At 40.9% G+C, this 26451-nt stretch overlaps 1 protein-coding gene and 1 long non-coding RNA gene across 9 annotated transcripts in view; one reads left to right on the top strand and one right to left on the bottom strand.

The window, feature by feature from the left end:
• Positions 1 to 3137: 3137 nt before the first annotated feature.
• Positions 3138 to 19388, top strand: LOC135313069 (uncharacterized). Of its 5 annotated transcripts, XR_010372661.1 has the most exons (8): positions 3138 to 3586; positions 8246 to 8336; positions 8512 to 11284; positions 13781 to 13958; positions 14076 to 14272; positions 16456 to 16643; positions 16776 to 16999; positions 19286 to 19388. It is a non-coding gene; the product is annotated as an uncharacterized LOC135313069 (long non-coding RNA). The 5 variants fall into 5 exon arrangements; XR_010372659.1 differs by having other exon boundaries at positions 11095 to 13958; XR_010372660.1 differs by having other exon boundaries at positions 8512 to 13958; positions 16838 to 16999.
• Positions 14198 to 26451, bottom strand: part of FBXO8 (F-box protein 8) — a 23488-nt gene continuing 11234 nt past the window's right edge. For all 4 annotated transcript variants that reach the window (XM_064449700.1, XM_064449701.1, XM_064449703.1 and 1 more), the window contains exons 4-6: positions 21101 to 21219; positions 19283 to 19479; positions 14198 to 18527 (exon numbers count right to left, since the gene is read on the bottom strand). In XM_064449700.1, coding sequence (XP_064305770.1) covers positions 18340 to 18527; positions 19283 to 19479; positions 21101 to 21219 — 504 coding nt within the window. In that variant the 3' untranslated portion in view covers positions 14198 to 18339. The remainder of the gene's footprint in view (positions 18528 to 19282; positions 19480 to 21100; positions 21220 to 26451) is intronic.

Below are 26451 nucleotides of genomic sequence, written 5' to 3'. Positions count from 1 at the left end.
TAAGTGAAATAGAGCTGAAACCTGAGGGTCTTTTTAGAATATAGATTAATGGTGTGTATGAATTTGTAACAACAAAGTATCTAGTTTTTAGCAGTAATGCAGTACTCATGCTGTTTTCTTAAAAAAAAAACAACACCCACAATATACACACAAAAAGAAACCCAGTTCTTTAAAGAGTTATTCCATTTCAGCTGTGCCCTGTTTTGTCCAAATGTCATCTCACTGTCAAAGATATGTTCCTAACTTTGTATGCACTGAGCTGATCTTCAGGGAAGAAAATAAAGTTCAGTATACAATTGTGCAATTTTGTATGTGTGTTGCTCCTTTTCTTTCTATTCTTGACAGGCACATAGTGACTTTCAAAAAGCAGCCAAGCCACAATTTGCAAGATGGCCAAACTAATAAGCATTGCCTGAATAATATGTGCTACTTACACTACAGGGCTCACGAGCTGTTTGGCAGGATTTTTGGCTTCAGGCACATGAAGATGTACAGATTCTGGGTATCTACGCTGACTGTACAAACCAGCTTACATGCCTCTGCGCCATCCTCCCCTCTCGTCTTGGTCTAGTACCGGGACAATTGTTCAGGAGCCCTGGCTACTTATACTCTCCTCTTGATAACAGCTCACCGTCCACCTCGTGCCAACACCCACAGAACATATTTCCAAAGTAAGTAAAAGCAGGAATGTAGGAATCTGATACATGAGTGTACAGCCATGAAAATGGCTTTCATCTTTATTTCAAAATTTCCATCCCCCTTTCTCTGTATATTCCAGTAGAGCAGATGCAAGAGGAGAAATCACAACCATCCCATCCCAGAAGGTGATGGAGCAGATCAGGTCACTGCAGCAGGTTTCTCCCAGAAATGCCTCAGTAAAGGGTCATAGGCAGTAAAAAGCACTCGGGTCCTTGCACGAGTCTTTGGGAAACCTCCTGCAGTGTCCTCTGCCTAGATTTGCCATTGTACTGCACAAAGCAGTAAGCAACACCTGAGACCACTTGGGGGGACTCAAGGTCCATCTGACTGGACTCTCAGAAAAATAGGAAGGGAGCGTAATTATTTTGAATAGCCAGACCAACACTGTAATTGCCTACAAGGAGTTGTTTCTCTCTTGAGTTGTTCCTGAGGCATGACATTTCTCCTGTGAGCAAACCGCTGACCCTGCTATTTCAGTTGCCTAAAGAGCTAATTCTTCCCCACACCAGCCAGTGCTTCACCCGCTTTCTCACCTGGCACTAGGACTAGTGTGGAAGATTTCCATATTGATAGCAGAGCCAGAAAAGGCTCTCTTCACCTTCTTTTTTACCCTCTCATATGATAGACTAATGCAGGAGTTCTCTCTAAGACATAAGGATTTATAGCTGTTTACCTTACCCGTTCCCTGCTTTAAACTGCTGGACGTAGACTCCTGATTAATGCTGCTGACTACTGAACCAACAGCCGCTGTGCTCCGTCAGGAGGACTGGAAGTCACTGATGGCATCTCTTGGAGCAAAATTTCCTTTTAATAAGTCCATAGTTGCCTGTGCAACAAATAATCCAATAACATTTCCATAAGTAAACCTTAGACGTGAACTTGTAAATGAAATGTACATCTTCATTTTCAAAGTGGGAATTTGAGAACTTGAGTAAGATTTTTTTAATTCTTGAAGCAATCAGCTTAAATATTTTCACTTCCACACCTTACAAATGGTTACACCATTTTTATAAATAAATTGACTTTATTTTTTTTTCCTCATCAGCTTTGTATTTCTACATAAAAACTGCATTTTCGAAACACTGTTTCTGGCAGTTGGAAAATTAACATAGTAGGAAATGATAAGAGCAGATGAAGGTGATAGCTATTTTTCTTAAGACTTTCTGCAGTTGCAGTTGTGATGGCCTGGAGTAAGGTGAGAGGGCAATTGCTCCTCTGCAATTGCACCATCTAATTAGGAGTGTATGCATGACACTGGATAGTGTTGATGACACTAAACAGGCCCTTTCCAACCTCTCCGATCCTTGAAAACCCAAATATGCACCTGCATATCAAGAATATTGTACACCGGTTGTAAAGACACTTCTGACTGCATCCACAATATACAGATGTTTGCAGGAGCGGTATCAGAAAAAATACTAATATTTGCTAGGATTGTGTAGATGTGCACATTAATTCAGTTTTAGGACAGATCTGTTAATAGACTGATTTTTTCTTAACTGAAGCAGCTGAATGGAACTGATTGTATTTTACAGCCTGCTGGTTTTTATGAAAGTGATGCTGTAACCAATGTCCAGGGAGAGGCTGACTTGTGAAGAGGCTGAACTGTTGCAAACTGGTTTGGGACTGGTGGGGAAAAGCTCCCCTTGATAGCCCGGAAAGGGGTACTTGGAAGGTCACATTTGAGAAAAAAAATGTTTGAGAGTTGTTCTGCGTGTGGTAGTAACACCAAAATCTGCAAACTGCAGATCAGCAGCATATTGTTGTGTGGAGGATACTACTAGACATTAAATTGAAGCTGTTAATTGCAGTTGATATTAATTACTGTGGGTATACAAGGGATTACAGGAAGGAATAAAATTGATTTGCAGTCTGAACGCGTGTGTGCAGAGCGTCCTTCAGCATTATGCAGCCTCTCAAGCTAAAGAGCAAGAGACTCATTCTTCAAAGGAGCGTGGTGCGAATAACTTCACGGTTCCAGTGAAAGGGTTTGGTTGTATGTGTCATCCTCGACATTTGGGCAATTATTGGGCATGATTATAAATCCGGGGAGAAAAACTTGCGGGTATATGTGAGAGACACCATATAGCCCTCTCTTGAGATTCGTTTTCAGTCCTTTATCATACTGACTCAGGATTAGGCGGCTTCTGCGTTTGCTCCAAGTAATTAAGATGTAACTGAATTTGGAAACCCCGTTCGATCATTTGGCTTCTCCGCAGAAAGACATGAGTACGAATACACTTGCCAAAGCATTTAGTTTAAAAACAAAACAAAACAAAACAAAAAAAAAACCACCAAAAAAAAAAAAAGAAAAAAAAAGAAAAACCCCTGTCAAAGCAGATCTTGCTGTTCTTTTTGCCCAGCTAGAAGGCTGGGTTCTTTCCTTAGTCCCGCGGCACTCCTCGAGCGGCACAGGCTATTTGCAGATAGAAAAGAAGAGGAAAAAACCCCAACAAAACCCCATTGATTTTCCCTTTCATCGAATTTTATTTGCACGTTTTTAGGTTCATTGCGCATTTCCCGTCCGTGTTTTAGGAGCGGCCCGCTCTCTCCTCTCCGTCCCCGCACCGCGTCCCTCTTCACCCTCCCAAACACGCAACCCCCGGCTCCCCAGTCCCCGCAGCTGGGGAGGCTTTCCGTGCCTCTCAGCCTTCCTCCCTCCTTACTGGACTCCTCCTAATGCTCTTTTGTTTGTTTTTTTTTCTTCTTCTTCTTCGGGTGGGGGAGCCGGCTGGGCTGGAGCTGAAGGCGCCGCAAGCCTCCCGCCGGCGGCACGGCGAGGGGAGCCTCGGGGCGCCCCGCCGCTCCCCTCGCGTCCCCCGCACTCCGGCTCTCCGCTCCCTGAAGCTCTGTGTGCACAAGGGGCTCGCCTCTCCCTTTCCGTTAGGTAACCGAGATTTATCTACCTTTGCTCTTTCTCCCGTCCCTACCGGTATTTAGTGGTTGTAGTTCCTGGCAGCTTTGGGGTTGGTGGTTTGTTGGGTTTTTTTTTTTTACTTTTTTTTTGCGTGTGTGTGTTTGTTTTTTCACTTTTTTTCCTCCTCCTGAAGAAGTTATTTATTTGTGTTTCTCCGGAGGCAGTTTTAAATCAAATGTCCTTGGCAGGGTGGACTCTGTCCAGCCTGACTCCTAAAATAAGCCGGCGGCTCTCCCCGGCGCAGCGTGCGGGTGGCGGGGCGGGTTTTGATGAGCTGGCGGGGCACATGAGGGCTCCGGCCGCCCTCCTAACCCCCCGCCTCGGCAGGGCTGGGGCTCCCCGCCGCTCTGGGGGTGCCCCAGGAGCCCCAGTTGGGTGGGCGGCTTCTTCCCGGCACGTCGGGGGAGGGGGGCACGCCGAGCCCAGCCTCAGTACATCCCCTCGGGGATAAAAAAAACCAAACCAACCCAAAACAAAACAATAAACCAGCCCCCAAACCAGCGCGGTGATGTTGGAGAAAGAGGATTTCCCCGTGTTCAAGGGGCCCGGGGTGGCGGGGACAGCGCTTGGCACCGGCGGCTCCTCCGGGGCTTCCCCCGACAGCCTTATCCCCCGGCACGGGCGGGGGGAAGGGCGTCCGCCCCCGGCAGGGCTGCGAGGCGCCGAGCCCGAGCCGTGGGAGAGCCCGTGGGTGTGGGAGCCGCCGCGGCGTGTTACACGCGGCCGTGTGTCCTCCCAGGGGACAGAGGGAGCGGCCGCCGGGGCAGAGGGGGGATCTCCGCGGAGAGCCCGTCCCGCCGGAGCGGCGAGTAACGGCGCGCGCCGTGGCCCCCCCGGCCGGGGAGGTACATCTGACTCGGCCGCTGAAGGGTTTTTGTGTCGGTGGTGGTTTGCGGGTTGCGGTTTGGTTTGGGGGCTGCTTGTTTGTCTTTTGGGGTGTTTTTCTTTCTCTTTTCCCCCCCTTTTTCATTTTATTTTATTTTCCAAGTGACCCGGCCGTCACCCTGCGGTGACAGGGGACCCTCCTCAAACAGGGGAGGAAAAGCCAAGACCCGGCCCGGGGCTTCCTTCGCCCCCGGCCGCTGCGGGCGATGCCACGGGGGGAGGCGCTGCCCCTCGCGTTTCTTCCGTGAAGAAGTGGAGGGGCTGGGGGAGGTGGGAGTAAAGCCGAGGGTTTGCCTATTTTGCGTTAAAACGGGGGGAAATTACAATGGGGCGGAGCGGCCACCTGCTCCGCGCCCGGCGCGGCGGGGCCCCCGCGGCCGCCCACGTCCCGCGGCCCCCAGCGGGACACGCGGGGGGCTTTTATTGTCCATAAACAGTCAAACAGGAGCGGGGCGGTAATCGGATCAGGAAAGGAGGCATTAGGCGGTCACGGCAGGCGGAGGAGCGGCCTCGGCCGAGCCGCAGGAGAGGTTTTATCGGGGACTGAGCAGCCGCCCGCGCCCGCGGGTTCGGCATTAACCACCGCCTCCGTGGGGAGAAACCGCCCGTGGGCGAGCCCCGCCGGGCACGGGGCGCCGCGCCGCAGCGAGGAATTACCGAAGCGGTTGCTGCCGAACCGGCGCCGGGGTTGAGGCTTCCATTTGCCGGATAGGCTTTGAAGTAACTACGAGAGCAGGCCAACAGCTTTTTATAGAGGAAAGGAAAATATTTAAAGGCGGTGACTTCTCTAGTAGCTGAAAATTAGCTTCTGACAGCTAACGGGGTTTTCCCTCCTCGTTGAATCAAAGGCATGTCTATACTTAAATTTCGCCCTGACAGATCTACTTGAAAAAAAGAGAAAACACCGCCACCCCGCAGGGCAACTTTTTCAGCTTCAGAAGAGCCCTTTAAACCAAACGGAAGCGCGGGGCTGCCTGGGGCAGGCGGGTGCGCTCGGAGGCGCTGCGAGCGGGGCGCCCGCGGGGCTCCGGTTCGGGTTTCCCCCTGTGCAGGGGGCACAGGGCTGTTATTCACCCCCGCAGATCCCGAAGTTCTTCCTGCAAGATTTTCTTTCTGATCTGCTTGTTGTCAAACGAAGCAATTAGGAAAGGGAATTACCCGCTCTGGCGCTGTGCCTTCTAGGCAGCGGAGGCATTACGCCTCGCCGTTCCCGAACGTCCCCGGCTCATCTTCCTCCTCCTCCACCAGCACCGGACCTTGCAGGGCTTTTAAAATGTGAAGTTACTTCTGTGTTATTCAGGTGGGAAGGGGTGGGTGATGTCGCCGCCTCTGCCCATTTAAAAGTAATAGCCTGGTTCCAGTGACTTGGCGTCTCTGGGTAGGGACAGAGGGAGGTTTCGTGGGGGAGAGGCAGCATCCCGGCCTGCCTGCCTGCCTGCCTTCCTTCCCTCCTTCCTTCCCTCCTTCCCACCGCCTCCCGGCCCGCTCCAATGGCAGGGCTGGGATTCGCGGGAGGTCACTGCTAGGAAAATCGGACGGGGTGTCAATAAACCCAGCTCCCGCTGTCTTTGGGGAGGCTCCTGCCCTTTGCCATTGAAAATCTACCACGAGAATTTCCTCTGGTGGGTCCCTATATATTAATGCTCTTTAATGTTAAAGTTACTTAAAAAAAAAAAAAAAGAAGAAGAAGAAAGCGAAGGCGCGTGTGACTAATTAACCTTTGAATTTTTACATTTTCTCGGACATGGTTCTCACCTCTTAATTTTATCCGTGCAAACGAAAACACTAAAGACTGAAGTACAGATTAATAAAGATACAGAAATGGAAACGTAGCTATAGTGTCAGTACATATATAAGCAGTTATGTCACTTGTTTAGAAAGAGGCCAGAGAAACCGTTATCCTTTCGTTAGATTAAAATCCTCCTGTTATTTTTAAATCCTTTCATCAGGATTATGGCTTTATTCCAAACGACGAAATATAGAGGTTTTGCCTGTCGCAGGAAAACACCCCAAGCAAACAAACAAACCAATCACCAAACTTTTTCTCCACCGTCCCACCTCCGAAACAACAACAAAAGCCCAGAGCATCCCAGCCGTTTTGGTGTTTATTTTGCTTTCGTTATTCAACGCTGAGACTTAACAAACGATTACAGGTTGGAAAACACCTTTGAAAACCGTAGGGTCACGTTACGACGAAGGTCTGGCCAGCATTACTCTAGTGTTTGGAAAAGAGTTGACGGTTGCAAGGGTGTGTGTCGTGTCCGCCCCCCCCCCCCCGCCTCCTTTCCTTTAGAGATAAACCCCTTCGAAAAGAAGCCCTATTTCGGTTACTGTAGGTAAAGCCCCCTCTCCCTTTCCCCTTGCAACCAGCACGAAGAAGTAAATTGAAAGATTATTTAATTATTTTCATTCTAATCACTTTAATCCCCTTTATACTAGGAGCAAATGATGATAATGGGATCCACATGGAAAAGCGCCCCGGGAGGGGGGCGGTGAGGGCAGGGGCATCCTCCCGGCCCTGCGCCCTGGCAGGTGGAGCCCGGCGGGGCGGAGCTCGGCTCGGGGCTTTAAAATAAAGAAAGCATTTAAACTAAAGAGAGCATTAGGGAGGCTCCCTCATCTGTGGGCAGCTTATTTTTTCATTTTATTATTTTATTTTTGCTCCAAGCGACCCGGCTGTCACCCTGTGGCGACAGGGGACCCTCCTGAAACAGAGGAGGAAACACCAAGACCCCGCTCTCGCCGCCCCCCGCCTCCTCGGAGCCTGGGCAAGGACAAGCTGATTAATTTGCTCCCGTCGCCCTCGCAAGCCCCGAGGGCCGCTTCCCTTCGCCGCCATCCGCGGCCGGCGACCGCGCAAATCCCTCCGGCTGCGGGGGCTCCGCTGCAGCCCCGGGGGGGGGGGGGGGGGGGAGGAGGAGGAGGAGGAGGAAGGGTAGCTCGGCGGCGGTGTTAGCTATAACCACCGCCGTAGTAATGCTCCTACCTGAGACTGCAGGAATAGAGCCAAGAGCGAGATCTCCGGGCGCTTGGCGTTCGTTGGGTGTTTGCAGATCTGTACAAATACGGGACCTGCCGGTTTTTATAAACATCTTTCGGGACGCAGTCAATCAATCATAGTGGCAGGCAAGCAGACCAGGAGCCTAGGATATATACAAGGCATAAATATACACATATAAACCCTGTCAACTTTGTACTGTTTACACTTTTTTTTTTTTTTTTCCTATAAGCCCTTCTAAGAGAAACTGTATCTTAAAAGATCCCGACTTTGTCAGGAAATCACAGTGAAAAACTAGGAGGTATTGTTAGGAAATTATGTTATGTTGTATGTTTTAATACCAGCAAGGGAAATGTTAGAAAAGAGAAAGAAACAAGGTGTCTAAGCAAGTCGAGGACTTAAAAAATAATAAAATAAATAGAATCCTATTATTCTTACAGTCAAGGACACAATTTCAGGAATATGTGGCTGAAAAACATGAAACCTGGTCATTTTAAAATACAATGCAATAGATATATCTGGAAAAGACATGAGTTTACCAGATTTTCTAGTCAGCAAAGTATTCTTTACATTGCAGTCATTTCTAGTCTTACTTTAATTTGAAACATATTTGTACCCAGGGATAGGTCCTTGCAAATGCACTGGGGATTTTTTTTGTTTGTTTTTAATGATCTTTTGATAATAAGAGCTCTGCACAGCATGGAGTTTGTGCCCTTTCTTTCTGACATAGGGTCTTTTGCTTGCAGAAGGACATTTGTGAACAAGGAATCCATAGCATGAAGAGCACAACAGAGCTGAAGCATCCCAATAATGCAAAGAGAACAGTTACATATCAAGGTAGGAGAAAATCAAGTTTCAGGATGTAAAAGAGAAGGGCAGATTCGGAGCTGGTGTAAATTAGGAATTTCACTGAAACAGAGGAGTGGCTGGTGCTGCAGAAATGGGGTGTGTGTGTGTGTGTGTCATTCTTCTGTTGCCATGGCCCGAAACTTTGGCCCCTTCTTCTGGACAGTGAGCACGACGAGAAATCCTGGGCTGCTTTGGCCTCGTGGAGGAGCAACGCTCAGAGAGCAGAAGCTGTGCCTTGGCAGAGAGTATGGAGGGGAGCTTCTCCCAGCTGGTGAAACCTGCCAAACAAGATCGTAAATTTGGGGACCAGAGTGTTGGTTTTGCTCAGGAAAGACCTGGTGACTGCATTGACTCTATGGAGCCACTGTCAAGCATATTTTTTTTCTGCTGCAATTGCTGCATTTGGTGTGCAAGTTTTTCTATCAAGAATAAACATGATATTAAACTCACTTTCACCCCATGCTTGTCATCTGTTAAATCATAAAAGGAGCCTGAGCCAAGTACTGCTTTCGTCAGGAGAATGGGTTTTGGCGCTGCCCTTCCAAGCTGGCTGGGTCTTACAGACATAAACAGTATGGAAAGCTGGTTTCATTGGCTTCTCAGGAACTTAAAAGCACATGTTTGAAGATGTGTATCATCAGCAGAATAGGGATTGGATTATTCATCCGCTTCCACCTAAGACCCCCTTGTAAGGACTTGTGTTTAAAATGGATTGAATCACTCGCTTGCTTAAAAGCCGTTTTCATTTTTATATAACAATTTATACTTATCGCCATGTAAGCGAGCACTTCATCAGGCAAAGCTTTGTTCTTGTGAACCTGATGTATTATTTTCCATAGCAATGTAGCATGAAGCCCTTTCACAGAAACTTGTCTTGATCTGCGGTAGGTAAGACTGACACAATGAGGGATAAAAGCATTAATTGACAATTTCCAGTTAAAATAGCACATGAAATGAATAACAATAATTAAAATAGTAGGTGAAGATTCTGTAAATATTTACTAACTTCGATGTAAGTGATATTTTTATAAGAACGGTAACACCAGTTCCACGTTCTAACCTTCTCGGGTGGTAACTGTAAGGTGACTCTCCTTTGCTCTCAGGTATCAGTGGATCAGTTTGGGCTCACATTAAGTTTGCAGTCTTTATTAGCAAAAAATCTTGGCATCCACAGGAATGATATTTTAATGTTAAGGAAAAACTGTGAAAGCTCACACATTTTTTTTTACCCTCAAAGATTCACAGCCTTTTTTTTCCCCCCCCAAGATAAATTATTGTCAAGAATGATATAAACAAGCTTTTTTGGAAATGAAGAAAGCGAAGAAGGAGGAAAGGGGAAGGGAAGCATACAATACACATACCTGACAGTATAAAACTCCCACCCAGTCTGGCTTCTTCAGCCTTTGAGCATACCTTCTAAACTTTGTGGTACAGCAAGTGACAAATCTCTCTCTGGAAGCTCTTCTAAAGACAACGCTACTGACTCACCAAAGACCGTTTGTTGAAGGGCCAGCCAGAGCAGACAGATAATTATTCATCAGCCTATGAACACACAAATTCTCCTTTGCTAGATTATGTGGTACACCTGCACCCTGAGAATTGGCTACAAAGGTGGTGAAACCAAAAAGGCACTTCAATCACCATTTGTGAAAACTAGATTTTACTACAACTGAGACATCTTTTCTTTTAGACCAATATTCTGCTATGCCCGTACAGGTGGGCCTCTGCTATTTATTTCACTGATCTCCTGTGCATCATGGGACTTGAATTTTACTATTTCTCTTTTCTCTGAGGTTAAATGCTTTTTGACTAAAGAATTATTTTTATTAAGTAATAGTATTACTTGCACTACTTGTAGTAAGCATAAAGCCTCCAGAAAGTCAACCTGCTTTTGTTTCTCTTCCTTATTGAGAATGGGTTATCAAAAAAAGTTTGAGAATACTTCTGTATCGCAACTGTTAACGCAGTGACATTTACCAGCCTGAACAGTGTGCTGAGACCACAGGTCTGTCAGGAGGTGAGGCACTGGAGATAACTTCTAAGCTTTCGCTTCTTCCAAACCATAATGACATCCCAAGATGTAGGGGAATAGACAGGGATCGGCGACCGGAAGATCACGGGCTGTGACGGAAAGACAGACTCCTCCCCATAGGAGTGGCAGGAACAGGAAGCGCAAGAGCTATATAAGCGTGTGACGCAGCTAAATAAACGGACATTTTGTATCCATCATATTGATGTCTGTGCATCGCTGTCCCCAGGGCGGGTAGAGCCCTGTGTCCCGGAGGTATGCGGCCCGAGATAAGTTCTCCCACAGAAGCGTACAGCTACACCAACTCTGCTTCCTTGAGTTACTGATTTGCTTTTGACAGTGGTGGGGCCAGAATTTTACTGTCTGTAAACAAGATACTGGTGTATCTTGTTAAGTGTGTAGTAAGGATAATGCAGATAAGCCTCTCCAAGTGTTATCTCATATCCTATGTAAAATTCTGTTTAGCTCAAGTATGTAGGAAACAACTTCTAAAATAGACTAAAGATTGTTAATCAGCACTTGTGGAATTAATTTGAGGATGATTTTGGAATAATTATGAGATTGACGTTATTGACATAAAACTGTATGATCGGCAACATGGCCTTCCTTTTCGACTTCTTTTGTAGAATGTAACAACTGTCTGCACTTAAAAAATATCAGCCCTCACTGAGAGTACATCTTAACTACTAGTTTGTTTTTTTTTTTCTGTTTAACCAGTGTTAAGAAATTACACAGAACACTGTATTTTTAAAACAATGAGATTACACACGGTCCATTTACTAATCTGAGGGGAAGAGAAGAGAAGGCTGCAAAGGAAGACTCTGCTGCGGACAGCTGTGGAGAGGAGCAGACTTGCTGGACAGGGCAGGAAGGCTGTTATGTTACCACAGGAAAGAGGGAGGATGAGGTATGAATATGGCTGGGACCAGGTAACCTCTTACAGAAACCACTAACCTCTTACAGAAACCTCTTCAAAACTTCTGTCTTTATCCGCATTAAAACTGACAAAATTTTAGTTTTAACGAAATCTTTAATGAAAAGTCTTATCAAAGAAAATGTCTTCCTTTGGCTTTCCGCCCCTTTTACTAATTTGTGTCTTTAGCCCCAGACCATAAATCTTAACAATGTAACTTAATATTACTAAATATTACTTATTTAAAAGAATTCTCAATACATTTCAGGGTCCTTATGATTTTAAATAAAACCTACTTACATAGGAAGTCAGCACAATGTCTATGTACCATTTAAATCTTCAAATTAGGCCTTTAAGTCCTGCGATTTTTGGTATAGTTATGCAGCGCAATGTACATTGTGAACACTTAATACCAAGAAAAGTAAATAATATTTTTAAAAAGCTGAAAAAAGTTTTAACAAAAGCTGAAACTAATCATATGACTTCTGTATTTTATTACATATCTGAACCTTATATATAGGGAAAAAAATTCAAGCATTTTTAATCATATTTTTACTGTGACAGATGAATGTTGTGTATATGCTGTAAATTTTGCTGCTATTCCAGCTTAAAAAAGAAACCAACAAAACTAGCTTTTGCTAGTACAAGTCAGAAGCGGTACTGTCAGACTTTAGACAGCATGGAACAGTAACAAATATATTTATTGATATAAATTCCTAAGTGGAATATGGAAAGGAAAGTCACATTTAATATGAAAAAAATGCAGGATCTTGATTGTCACTAAGCAGCGCACTGGGAGATGCACTTCTCTGGCACTTTTAAAGCAGTTCTGTGATTTCCTCGCTTGTTTTGTCGTGCAGGTGATTAATGCTGCAGAAGGCAAGTAAGCTTAAGAAGTTCTCCAGTTATAAAAATACATTTGACTTCAATTGTGTGACAAGTAATTATGACAATCAGTCTGAATTCTGGATGTGAAGACAGGGAAACAGCAGTTGTGAAAATAGTTTTTTTTAACACATAATAGCTAAGATGAAAGTCATGCTGAGAATACCTGCGGCATCAGGCCCCATAAGGAGTACGTTCTGCCTGGAGCAGCAGAGCAGTACTAAATCTTGTTCACCTCCTACATCTCTGTGAAGCCTCACAGGGTTTTTGGCCTGCCGAGTTAGTGGATAGAAGTGATGTACAAAGGGGTCCACAGGAGTGAATGAAAGGTCAGTTTGTTGATGCAGGGTCACGGGGCTGCAGAAAGCCTTGTGCAGTGCAGGCAGACATGTATTTTGCTGGAAGGGGAAGGCTGCGTTTGAAATTAAAGTCTTCTTTTCAGTTTTGGTGTATTTCATGCGTAAGGAGAACACAATGCTCAAGCTGTGGCCCAACAGGATACATTTCCACAGGGAAAGCGGAAAAGACAAATAGTAAATGATCTTCAATATCTACCTTATATTTCAGAAATATTGCTCGTTTTCTTATGTTACGGTTACATATGAAAAGCATTGCGAACTTGTTACGTTTTGGCTATTAGCACACGTGCGCACACAGATGCCTCTGCCTCGAGTCCGCCAGAGCATTCCTTGCCACTCGGCAGCCTACGTGCGCGCGCAGGGCTCGGAGGACGAGATCCTCCTAGCGGAATACAGCCAAAACCGAGACAGGTTGCATAGGTGGTCTTTCTCCAGAAAAAACTTACCTGAACAAGCTTTGGTAATTTTTGTTTTCCTTTAGAGAATTTCTCATCTGCATGGATTGTCGCACTTGCCATAAAGTTACTAACAAAGGCTACGCTTGCTCTGAAAACTTAAGCTTATACTGGTGTCCGCTGTCAAAACCAGACTACTGAAATAACGAATGAGCTTCACTTCCTCAGAATGTGTAAATGTCCCAACTTAGAGTTAAACTTTCAACAAGTGAAAGACAATACCATTGACATGTACCTGGCACCAGTTACTCAGGTTTATTTTTTCCTGGAAAGCTGTTTTGGGCGACAGAGTGGCGTCCGGGTTTCCCAGGTTGTTGTGCTGACAAACTGCAGTGGTAGTAAAGGCAGGGAGTCTGACAAAATCTCATTAATCATTTTAAATTAAATCCAACATTCCTCTCCAACACTGCCAAGAAGAAAGCTAACTTTTACAAATGAATACTCTCTCCGAAAAGAACTGGTATCCTGACTATGTTGCTTTCACATAAATACGCTTGATTTCTGTCACGTACACCTACTCAATAAGTAGTATTTTTAAGCTTAAAAAACAATGCATTTTTTATAATTGCTAGAAATCTGAAAAAGTGCTTTTAGCTCGTTTTTTGTATTAGGTGCTGAGTGAACCACATATCTGAAAATCAGAGCCTCTTCATTCTTTCAGTGAATTGTGGGTTTTTTGCCTTTTTAAATCATAAAGCAAATTCAGAAAGCTCCTTTTTAATGCAAGAAAATTTCACACAGGGAATGGAAGTATTCTGTGTAACTATTTTCTAATCCATCTCTTGTCTAAGCTTTTTTACATGAATAAGGAAGGAAAACTGCAGATTTACTAACATCATTGTCGGCAAAAGCACTGAAGTGATGAAGGAGCAATGTGATCTCTCTGAAGCTTTTTACACACACATTCATTTCTCAATGATGTAACTAATCCCAGCTATCTGGCTATGATTTAATTACACACATCGTATGGTAAGTCTTAACTTTTAACATCTGACAAATAATATTAGAAGATCACATAAAATTTTATCTTACTAAAATCACTATTATATGTAGATTATAAATGTTTGTATATTATTTCTCTTTAAGGCAAATGAAACCATAATGTGCCTATGGGAGACACAGGAAATCCTTTAAGTCTGTCCTTTGTCTATTTTAATAGTGCTTTTGAGATTAGAGTGGTAGACTTCACAACGGCAGAGAACAAGTCATCAGCCTTAATGTTTATTAGTTTTGATACTTACATGAAATATGTGAAAAGAAAAAAAATCCCAATCCCATATAAGGCAAGTAAATCTGACTTTTCTAAATATTTAATATTGTTATTTTGACATTCTAACATGACCAAGTAGGTATACCTCAATTTTGCTTAAGTACTTAATACTTGTTTTCTAAAAACAGAACTAGAAAAAATACCAGATTGCACAATGACAACCTTACACAGAGAACAAAACTATTACCACTTCAAAAAGGAGCAATTCCTGTTGATGAAGTGGTGTAAAGAACATTAACAAACTGCAGCATACTGAAGAGGGAACAGTAACATTTATTTGCCTGGCTAGTCAGTTTATTTTCCTAAATCTGTATTTTGAAACTGTTTATAATTTTTCTTTTTCCAGAGTGGGGGGTGGGAGGGAAAGGCTGAAGGGAACACACTGAATGTTTTTTTCCTGAATGCGCATGTCTTGCCCACTTCAAAGTTGACAAACGTGTCTCTAACTTAGACTTGTTTGCGCTTTTGTACGTTGAAGCAGCTTTGATTAATTTTAAAAAGCCAAAGCTGTATGTTTAGAGTATGAATGGATAGTAGTCAAGGCAGAAAGTTTTGAGAAAATGTAGAATATCAGACACTGTCTATAACTAAACCACGCAAATATGTAATATACGCCGTATTCCTTGAATAAATGCAATGAGGGCCTCAGAATTTAATACAGGCAAAAATGAGCGGTATTATGTGACACTTTACAAGGACACAGGTACACTCATTTCCCCTGCCTGAACAAAGACCAGTTGTCCTTCTGTCACATCTGTGTATACTAAAATTAGCAAAATTTCAGAAATGGCCGTTCAGAACACAACTTCAGCGTCTTTTAGGACCAGAACGACTAGCGTTCGCAGGGGGATGGGCTGCAGGCTCATTTCTTCCTTCAGTGCTGCGTACAGTTAGCACGAAGGCAATATCACGTAGCCAAAGCTCAAAGGGCACGAAATGGTGGAATCACAATAGCTTGGGAATCACTTCGCAGTTATGAATATGATCATGCTCCTGTAATTAAGCCTTGGGATACTCTCCTGAAGCGCTTGATCAAGGAGCTTGTTTCCACATCACATCATTCATTGACACCTGGATCAATGGAGTATCTATCACCATTTTCTTTTAAAATGTACGTGGAGACACCAATAGTGCACTGAAGAAGACACTGCCCAAAACTTAGTTTTTAGAGGGCTTTTGGAGGATGACTAAGAGAATTCAAACTTGATCCTTCTCACTTTGTAAGAGTAGTTACACCTGCGTAAGATATTTTTTCCTTTTAAGGCAGAAAATTGCCTAACTTCATGAAAAGTCTAGATTCTTAAAATGAAAAAAATTATTCCTCTGCCACTCTGGAGAAAGACTCAAACTTCAAAAGAAGGACAGAAGAAATGTCTATTGTCATTTTCTGTTTCTTGGTTACCTCTAGGGGAATTCACGCTTGGCATATTGGGTTTGCCGTTTTCTGTTCCACTCTGAGTTAGTAACATGATGTACAGCTCGAGTCGGGCACTAACCATCTAACACAGTTCAAAATCCTGTTGTGAGGGTCAGATGCTGTCATCCGTACATGGTTAGGGTTTTGGTTTGGCTTTTTTTCTTCTCCCCTAGACTTGTGTCTTATGGGAGCTATAACCATATCATTCTGTTTCTACTTTATCTTCTTGGCTGTTACACTGGCCTTGAAGCTTTCTAAACCTTGTTAATAGATGTACTCATCTACTCCAGAAAAACACATTCTGTCTGCTTGGAGACTTTGTTCTGTATCTGTCTGAGGATGGGAACCGAGGGTAACTGGAAATTAAGAGAAATGCAGATTAACAATTCGTACTCTCGTATCAGTGCAAAATCAAATCTAGTATCACTAATGCCAATATATAACTACCAGTCAGAAGAGAATTAGGCCTCGCTCTGCATTTGTGTTTTGAGAAGAAAACATTTCCCGATAAGATTAGCTGTAATTTCAAAGTTCACTAAATTCTTCTTTTTAAGTGTAAAACTTCTGAGGAGTATTTCCTAGAAAGCCATATTCTGCAGTCTGGATGTAAGATCACTTTAAGGAGCACAGAGACACTTATCCTTTTTTGTTGGTTTTACAGATTCTGCTAAAAGTTTTCCTTTTTTTTTTTTTTTTTTTTTTAACAGGACCAGGTACCTGTGCCTTAAACAAAGTTCCCCAACATACCATATACTCTTTATTTGTGTTTCGTGTTTCAGATTAACTGACCACTGCCTTGGGCTTTCTGAAATATATGAAATGACACAGGGTGAAGTGATAAGAAGTTATCCTGAGAGAGGGGAGTGGTATTGTAAAACCTGCCCAGCACATAGCTGCAAAACTACTGGCTCCTGGCTTTGGCTGTGTATGCTACCCAAACACAAATGACATCTACACTTGATTAAAGGTAACATAATTAAAAAATTACAACTTTTTCTGGGTGCATTTTTGCATGTGGACCAGAGCTATAATCAAAATCTTCTAAACACTTGAAATAGCAGCAGTAGCTACATTTTTTTTCTCCCTCTCATTTATGTAGCCCATACATGGACTGTCATTGTCATCACTTCTCATATTTAAGACAAATATAACACCCCCTAGGTGCCAAACGGAAAGCAGCAGTGTGGGTAAAGTGCGTGCCTGCGAGGACTACGACCTGCATTCAATTCCTGGTTCTGCCATAAGCATCCTACATAAAAAATCAGATTAATCTGAAAAACAACTATCTTCCTACCTCACCTCACGGTGTGGTAGGGAAAAAAGGTAAGTCTGCTTGTTACCACAATGAATCCAGATGCTAGCGATGGCTGAATAGTATGTAAACAAATATAATGAGGAATAGCTCTGATTTCAACTACATGTTATGACAATTTAATAAAAGCACTGCTCTACGAGTTATCTGAACAAAAACAAGGCAAATCCTCATTCAATTCCTGCACATGCACAGCAGTTGCACTGCTAATATTCTACACACTTCAGAAAATACAAGAGACAACCTGACCGAAACCATTCTTTAAGTATTTTCATAAATCTAGAACTATTTAAAATCTAGCTACATGACAGATTTAGAGAAAGCAATTCAGTGCCTGAGTCTGAAACAGCTCTCCAGTCCTGCTTAGTCACTGCTCTAATCTTGCACAGTCACTTTTTAACAGCTTTAGCAATGAGTCATCTGGTACATATTTGCCTAGGCATTTCCATCATTGACACTTCTAGACCGAGGGAAGCAGCTGAAAGCAGCAACACGTTAGCTGCCCCTACCACTTTCCCTGCTGAGACTTCTCCTTGCCTACTGTGCTGAAGGGATGACTGCAGTTGCCTTGTGTCCCCAGTAACCAGTGTCTGCAACATAGGTTAGCTCTCTCAATGTAAACTGCACGGTTGCCCTAGGCTATCCCTGTATGACATCGGGGTTCATCTAAAACAGAGGTTGTAATCTTCCTCAGAATTGAGTGAACAGCAGATTGGCAATATACTAATTCAAGTTAGTCAATATAGTATTAAATATCAGCTTAGATATTTCACAAGTGTTCTGTCATCTCCTAGAATAAACTTTATTGTAGTATTCAGACAATAGTTTCTCTAAGTTATGTATCTGAGGTAGTCAGCATTGTAAAAAAATGCTAAAGAAAGAAGTACAACGCTATTTTTAAGAGATAAAAGAAGACATTTTAGTTAAAATATTTTACAATAAAATAATTATGATTATAAATCTCTTTAAATATATACACATTACATGGTATTCTAAAAAGAATGAACTTATTAAAGTTTCAAGCAGATTTAATGCACAAATTCACCACTTTGTCAGCTTAGATTGTAATGTCAGTTTAACATTCGTAAAAGGCTGTGTCAGACTAATGGCATTGTTTTGTGCAAAACTAAAAAAATTATGAAAACCTAATCTCCAAATCCTTCCGTTCCCACAGTAAACAGATAGAAAAGGTAGTTTACACATACGCACACTTACACACACAAACTTTGATTGCATACAGAGGTTAGAATGACCAGCACTAAAATAACCCCCATCTCTACAAAATAATTAATTTCTTGAATGGATGTAGTTTTTGAAAATTACAAATTTTAAGTGCTAGCAAATTGTGCTTTTAGGCAGCCACATGGCCAATAAGGTAGATGTTGTCATAAAGGTGCCCTACAAAATCTTCGCTAATATTCTGTGCAGCTCGTCGCGTATTTCGGATGAATTCCCTTTTTGACATTTTGTTCTTCACGTGAGGGCTTGTTAGATCAATGGAAAGTAGAATCAAAGAGTAACACAGTACGTAAACTGCATCTAGAGAAGAGAGAATGAATAAAAATAATTAAAAGGGAAACTGTGGTCATGAAAAATATTGTTCCCTATCCAAGAACCTTATGGTCTTCATCATCTGGGCTTATAATTTTACACATGTATCTATACACACACATATAACAATTCAAAAGGGTATCCCAGTGAAACAAAATTTAATATAGCAGTTTTCAAAGTAATAATGACAGCACATTACCAAATCTCTTAATATTTCTACATTATCCAAAAGTCACTAAGGGCTTTATTCACATTAATTTAAACAGATTCTTGAAGTTTTTGTAAATTAAGGCCAAGATCCTGCTAAAGCTTATCTTTAAATATATAAGTAGTCCCACTGCTGAAACTGGCTCCCCCCCCAAGCAATTAGAAATGCTTGTTAATTCGATGGAGGCCCAAAATCCCCTCTCATTTCTGTGGGACCATCCACAAGGTAAAACATAAAGTGTGTAAGTCTTTGCAAGAGGGAACTTAGAGATAGTACAGAGCTTAAGCACAGACAAAAGTGAAGGAAAGATAACATGAAAATAAACCCCACTTATCAGCTAGGTCTAAAAAAAGAATCTGTATGTTTTGGTTTTTTTTCAACCTGAGTGGGGTATACTGTATACTGAACCCTCCTAAGCCATATTTGTACTTTCAGAAATACTTATTTAGGTGCTGACTTTGAAACTCTTATAAGCAGTAGCATCAGCTGGAAACATAAAGGCTGATCCACTGAATCAAAGCTCTTTTTTGCTTACCAGGGCTAAGGCCAAGCTCTCTCATCAAATCGGGGTTACAAGCACAGAATCTGTGAGAGAACTTTGTTATGAGAGTCTCAAGGTACTCCCCACGCTCCTCAGGAGCATGAATGTGTCTGAAGAACTCTCTCAGTGCATTTGGCAAGAACTGATTTCTGAAGTTGTGCAGCGTCACAAGGTCGTCCAAAACATCTCGCCTGATAGAATAAAATCCCACATCATTAGAGAAGTTTCTTTCAACTGTTTAAATATGAAAATGTAGGTTTTAAAAATAAAAATGAAAGCTTTAAAATAGTTTATGAGCTTTGTTTTTTGCTGAAAGACAAAGAAAATTATCACTAACAGCACAAAGATAATATAAACACATGTTCTTTGGACACTTACAATAGTAGCTAAATACTATAAAAATACATGTTAATCAGAATTCTAAGTTTCTTTACATGCATATTCATAGTCTACATAAAGGCTTAGCTTCCTTTAAACTGTCTGACAAAGCCATTAAAAAAAGACAGTAAAGGGAATAGATTCATGTGTGTCACACATTCTAGTGCCTAAGTAGAAGCTGTTACAGGATTATCTTGTTAAAACCAGGCTTAAGTTAGACAACGTTTGCTCACAAAACCTCTTTAAAGTCTAACTCCATCAGGATGCGATGTTCTCTAGCGTTTCCCACTGCACACAGAAACCTCTAAAGGATTCAGACTAGCCTACACGATCAGATGTGCAAAAGACACCTGAAGGAAAGTTGGAAGCAAATTTGAAGTGAACCAAAGAATATTTTTGTATGTTTCTCCTTTCTATTAAACATTTCAGTACTAAGAGGGGAGTCTTAACATTTAGAAATCTAGTTTTTAGTGCCTGATTACAATCTGTTTACGAAGGGAAGATGCATGGCAGTAGGGGTTGCTAATATTAACTTGCAATCTCATCCGTTAAATAATTTTGTATTTTTTCTACTGTCAAAAAAAAAGATAATCTGAAGCTTTACAGCACAGGACTGTCAGTGGTGACAACACCACAGGATGACTCCTTTCATTCCTTTAGTGGTACAGACTGAGGAGGATGAGAAGCAGGAGAGGATTCCTGCTAGAAGCACTGCTGTCCCTATTTAGGTTGTTATTACTGTCCTCCTGTTTCAACTTCACTTGAAGTGAAGTTGGTGCTCCTCTTTCCTGATGCTGCACTACCCCAACATGGAGGTATCCTGGAGGGCAAGCGAAAGCATTGTGGAGGCAGAAGAGCATGCTACAGCAGGGAGTGTGTTCCCTACTGCAGCTCATCCTGTCTCCAAGAGGATGCTCTACTGCATCTTAGGAGGTGGGCGTGACTTCCATTTGAGAAATATCAGACAGCCAAATGACGGTTAGATGACTCAACATTAGTTAACAAACTAACATCACCTGGTAAAGTGATAACCACGTTTTCTAATTAACACCCCTGCCAGATAGGGAAAAAAGAAACCCAAGTCAAAAAGAGCAGCAAAATACCTGAATGTCATACAGCACGAAGATTACCCTGTGTAGTTTAAATGCTTACTATAACTTCAAAACAATTTATGCCAGAACTGCAAAAATGCAGAAAAAGCAGAGAATGTGAGATTTATTAGTTATAGGTGCTATTTTCAGGGGTTCTTATGAAGTGTTACAGTCACGTGAATACTTGAACTGAGTAACTGTTCAGATTTAGCAGCAGCATTACTTAGTTGCATTTACTTGCATTTTTACATCTTTAAAACTACATCAGTACAAGCAAAATATTGTTGAATGGTCTTGTATATTGAAAAAAAATGGGGAACGTCTCAAGAGGAATTCAAATTACCTTTCATCAAGGTAGATTCTCAGCTTCTTCCAATTTAGTGTTCTTGTGCAAAAGATAAACTTAGCTATTTCCTTCGGTGAATCGTCTAATATGCCCTTGGACATAAAGTAGTTGACTCCCTGAGAGAAAATACAGGTATGTTTAATCTTCATAATGTGTTTAGGATCAAGCGTTATACTTGGCAATGTAGGAACATAATCATACTAATTAGTTGGTTTGTTTTTCAGAATGATTCCTCTTCCTCTAAATATCATTTCAACATGCACAATGCACTCTAAAATTATAAATCAAATGCAAAGAAACCATTTATTGTTATGGTTGAGATTTTACATATACTTACAGTAGGAAATTTAAAATTATGAACCCCATAATGAGCATGATGGTTCTTTAATAATTTCTGTACCGTGTAGACTAGTATTTTGGTTTTCATACTTTTGTAATTGTATTTAAAATGCTGTGGGGACCATAACTTTTAATTTCATAACTTTTGTAAATAAGAAAATCTTAGCCATGATGCGTTTAGTATTTAATATCTTTCATTAAAACATTAATGTTCTCACATGTATACAATGTATCACATTCAAATAGATGCATTAAATGCATTTGTTTAAATGTGTAATAATGCAAATAAACACAAGCACGCTGATTTCAAAGCATAGGTAAATATCAACATATATAAATACGCATACACATAAATAAGAGCACTGTGCCTAACATAAACAAAAGTTTTAAAAGAGAGAAAATTTGTGTATATTTTATATTCATATTTTGATTTCCAGAAATTTCCACACTTTGTCAAGCACATATTTCTTATAGAATACACACGCCAAACTTAATTTAAAAATATTTTCGTGATATGCCAGATTCTTTCTATTAATTGAGACATTCTAAAGCGTAAAACTATTTTGCTTATGATCTCAGAAACCAAAACTGACCTAATGGATTTTAAAAATGTTCGTATTTTTCAACAACACGAATCTAAACCTGAGAAGAACTAACCAACTAGTTTCAATTCAGTTTGGCAAGGGCTGGGAGTGGTTCTGAGCATTTGTTACAAAGAAGTGTTACAATACTTAAGTACAGTATCTCTTGACTATACCGTAATGTTGAAATAATGTAAAATATGTAGCACAGGGCATTCCTGCATAGGATAGGATAATGTACCAAGGCCACGACCTAAATCACCTTTAAAATACTTCTGAAATATTTTTTCATAAATCTTCTGATATCAGACTTCACAACATTTTGCAAGTCTGCCCTTTTAGTTTACATTACATCTGTAAAGACGTAGGGGCAACCTGTCATGTAGTGTATAAACTAACTTCCCAGTGCTTTTCAATTTTCCTTAAAAAAGAAATAAAGGACTGAGTGCAGGTTTGGGAAGTTGTTTTGTGAAGTGGATTAGTAAAGCAAAGTCTCAGTTATAACTATCAAGCGAGAAAGAAGCTAGAATATATGCTTAAGATATTGATAACACAAGTGAAAAGCCAACAAACACCTGTAATATTATCTAGCTGTTTTTACCAGCCCATAATTTTTGCTTATATATTTATAGAAAATAGCAGTCACCAGCATACTTTTTTATTTACCCTTAAAAGACTATTTTATAAAATAAATAAAAATATAAAGGTTTTATAAAAAAAAAATCCTAGCAATTTTAGGCCCCCATTTTAAGAGGACTCTTTATTTAGGACTGTAATGAAACACGTATTGCACTATAAGCTTGCATTTAAGTCCGAATTAGACCATATTTAAGTTTGTCCATAATATGGACGGACAACATAAGGTTGAGTACTTTCTTGAATTAGAGCTAAATAGGAAACTAAAAAAGGGAGATCAAAACTGTATTCCTTAAGTATTATAGCCATTTATACAAGACTAGCAGCAGAACATCTCCTTTATATATATCCTGACCTAATGAGACATGCATTTGCTTCAGTAGTATTTGCTTAAGGCGATACAAACTGAAGCTTGGCGAGGAAGTCTCAGTAGTATTCCTGCTGCAATTATTTAACAAACACTTCTGCAACATATCCAGAAAATACCTGGCAAGTCATAGATGAGGCAGGATGAAAATAACACCTTAAGACAGGCAATGATTGGTTTCCCTGAGACAGTAAATGCCGTAAGTTATTTTTTTCACGCACTAGATTTCAACTCAGTGTAGAATCTTCACCTGATAGCCTACCAAGTCTTTGCAAAGCATTTGTATTCCATCTCTAATTCCCCCCCACTCCCCAAATGCTTGACAGTATCTTTCTATGTGAATGCAGTCTCATTATTCATCTTCCTCATCTCCTTCACAAATCAACACAAATATTTGAAGTAAATATACTTTAGCACATGCCATCATTTTTACTTGCTTTTTACTTCTTCCTAAGCAACCACAAATACTTTGCAACAATAGAAACATGATTTCTCTTTAAAGTTCTTAAAATTTGGTTCACAGCAAATGAAATTTATTTACAAGATTTATGGCATGTCATCGAATCTGCTTTTTGTAACACTGTAAACACTGCCTGGAATTCCTCTCAGAACCCACACTTCAAATAAATCAGTTTTGGTAGCTAAAATGGTCGCTTGTGGCAGGTATACTAGCTGAAATAAGTAGTTTTACACACTATTAAAATCTATGCTAAGATTATTAATCAGTCATCTGGTGATTCTCTAAGGAAACATTTGACTGAAGTCAGGCAGGCCGATCTGTGCCACTGTCTACCAGGTCTGATGAGGTCTTTTTAACACTTAGGAAACGTTGCAGGATGAGCACACACAGTAAGTTCCTCCAATTCTTATTTAGTGGAAGAGTAGTTAGGTGAAGAGTACAACAGCCAAGATTTCCAGTAGCTCTGTGCTTGCCTAACTTATATGAGGACCCTGCTTTCCACTGTAATGTTCTCAGCATTAGAGAATTAGGAAAGATGCCTTAAGGATACCTTGCCTTTGTGGCAAGAACGTTACCACTGAATTTCAGACAGCTCTGGATAAAATTTTACTGCATTAGAAGTGTTATTTGCGTATGTAATTCAAATCAATAAGCATAGCCATCAACTAATAGTAACAACAAAAACCATTTGTTTTATTTCAACATGTTTTTTACAGTTGTTCCTTTTTTCCAGACACACAGTGCCTGTTTTACCAACCTATTCTATTACAGCCCTGGCACCCCTAGCTTGCTTTCTACCTGTTCCCAAGAGACTTTCCATTCATTTGTATCCATACAGGATATCTAAAATGGAAGAGTTTTCTCTTTCAGTTCCATTTCTGTATTGATTTTCTTCCCTAAGAGTACTTTCAGAACAGTTCAGCAGTCAATATTAAAACTTTTGTAGTTGCCTTTGTTTAGATGTCTCTGTTTACATATGCACACAAAACAAACCAGATATATTCTAAGTTAACTGTATAAAAATTTTGGAATCGGTATTTTACACATATACACAATTTCTCTTTTTAGTATTTAAACGGAATTGTTTGCAAAATCAGAATTGGGAGACAATGAAGCTTTTTACTTAATGTGCATTTAAAAGTAGTGCAGGAAAATATATGACAAATACATTTGTCAATAAAGACAAATTTCACTTAATATTTGAAATTTCGAATTCCACATAAATGGTTGTATACATGCTCTATTTGCTTAGCTTTAATAGTTTTAAAAGGTGACTAAATAAATCACTAGTGGGATATTAACGTTTTTAGGTAATTTATATTTCTGTGAGTTATATGCTTTTACATTTTGGTAGGATTATATAAGGAACAACAGAAAATGCAGATTTCTTTCTAGTCTGTACTGTATTAAAAAAAGATGATTTTCATCACCAACGAACCAAATCAAAACATTCTTAAATAAAAGCTGAGGAAATATAGGAAATCAAGCTTAAATACTAGATTAATTATTTAGATGAATTCTTTGGGGGCACTAACTGTCATTTTATTCTGTATATACAGTACCTGGCATAGTAGGGCCTCAATTTCTAATTGGGGCTTCTAGGTAACATTATTAGTAAATATTAATTAGACATTGTGCTGGTTTTGGCTGGGATAGAGTAATTTTCTTCACAGTAGCTTGTATGGGGCTGTTTTTTCAATTTGTGCTGAAAACAGTGTTGGTAACGCAGGGATGTTTTTGTTACTGCTGAGCAGTGCTCACACAGTGAGTGGGCTGAGGGGGCACAAGAAGCTGGGAGGGGACACAGCTGGGACAGCTGACCCCAACTGACCAGAGCGATATCCCACACCATATGATGTCATGCTCAGCATGTAAGGCTGGAGGAAGAAGGAGGAAGGACGGGACATTCAGAGTGATGTCTTCCCAAGTGACTGTTATGTGTGATGGAGCCCTGCTTTCCTGGAGATGGCGGAACACCTGCCTGCCCATGGGAAGCAGTGAATGAATGCCTTGTTTTGCTTTGTTTGCGTGCGTGACTTTTGCTTTACCTGTTAAAGTGTCTTTACCTCAACCCATGAGTTTTCTCGCTTTTACTCTTCTGATTCTCTCCTCCATCCCACTGTGAGGGAAGTGAGCAAGTGGCTGTGTGGTGCTTGGTTGCTGGCTGGAGTTAAACCCAGGCAGACAAGTATGGTATTTTTATTCTCATTTTTCTAGGGAAATGCAATGCCTTAATTTATTTCATGGTGCATCTTCTGGAACAAAATGCACAGTACTGATGTTATATTTTCTAACAGAAATTTTTAAGATTCTTTGCCTAAGTTACGAATCAAGTAATTGGTGACAAATGTGGACACAATACAGAACACACATTTCAAACAGTGTCTCCTTCACTGTTTGTCTTTAAAATACAGTCTCAGTGATACACATTTATGATGGCAGAAATCACAAGTAGAACGTGTAAGTATTTTTCATGTTACACAGAATCCATAAATAATAATTTATTTAAGATTAAAGTTCTCTGACTTCAATGTAGACTTTTCAAAAGGTTTCAGCCGCCTGGTTCATTCCAACTTTTTAGATAAATCCCACAAAAGAGCTTCTTTCCTCTACAACATACACATACTTTCAATATTCTTAGGACAGATAAATCAAGCAAGCCAATTTTGAGATGTATTAATAGATCACTACGAAATAGGATAAGTTTTAAAAAAAAATTCATTAGAAGTATACCTCACAGTAACTATTCCATCATCTAGACTATCTATAATTAAAAGACAGGTAAGGTAGCTTTATGCAAGTGGCTAACAATTCATTTATAATCAAGAAAAGGTCAGAAAACTGACCTCCCTGGCAAAAACTAAGGGCAGTTGGTAATGAATGAGACAATCAGAAGAGTAGAAAGCCAGGCTTAGTATAAGCACTGTCTTAGTATCCTTTATTGTTATTATGCTACATAAAGGAA

This window comes from Phalacrocorax carbo, chromosome 4 (genome assembly GCF_963921805.1).
Source record: "Phalacrocorax carbo chromosome 4, bPhaCar2.1, whole genome shotgun sequence".
NCBI classification, from domain to species: Eukaryota; Metazoa; Chordata; class Aves; order Suliformes; family Phalacrocoracidae; genus Phalacrocorax; species Phalacrocorax carbo.
This window is presented reverse-complemented; position numbering and strand designations above follow the sequence as displayed.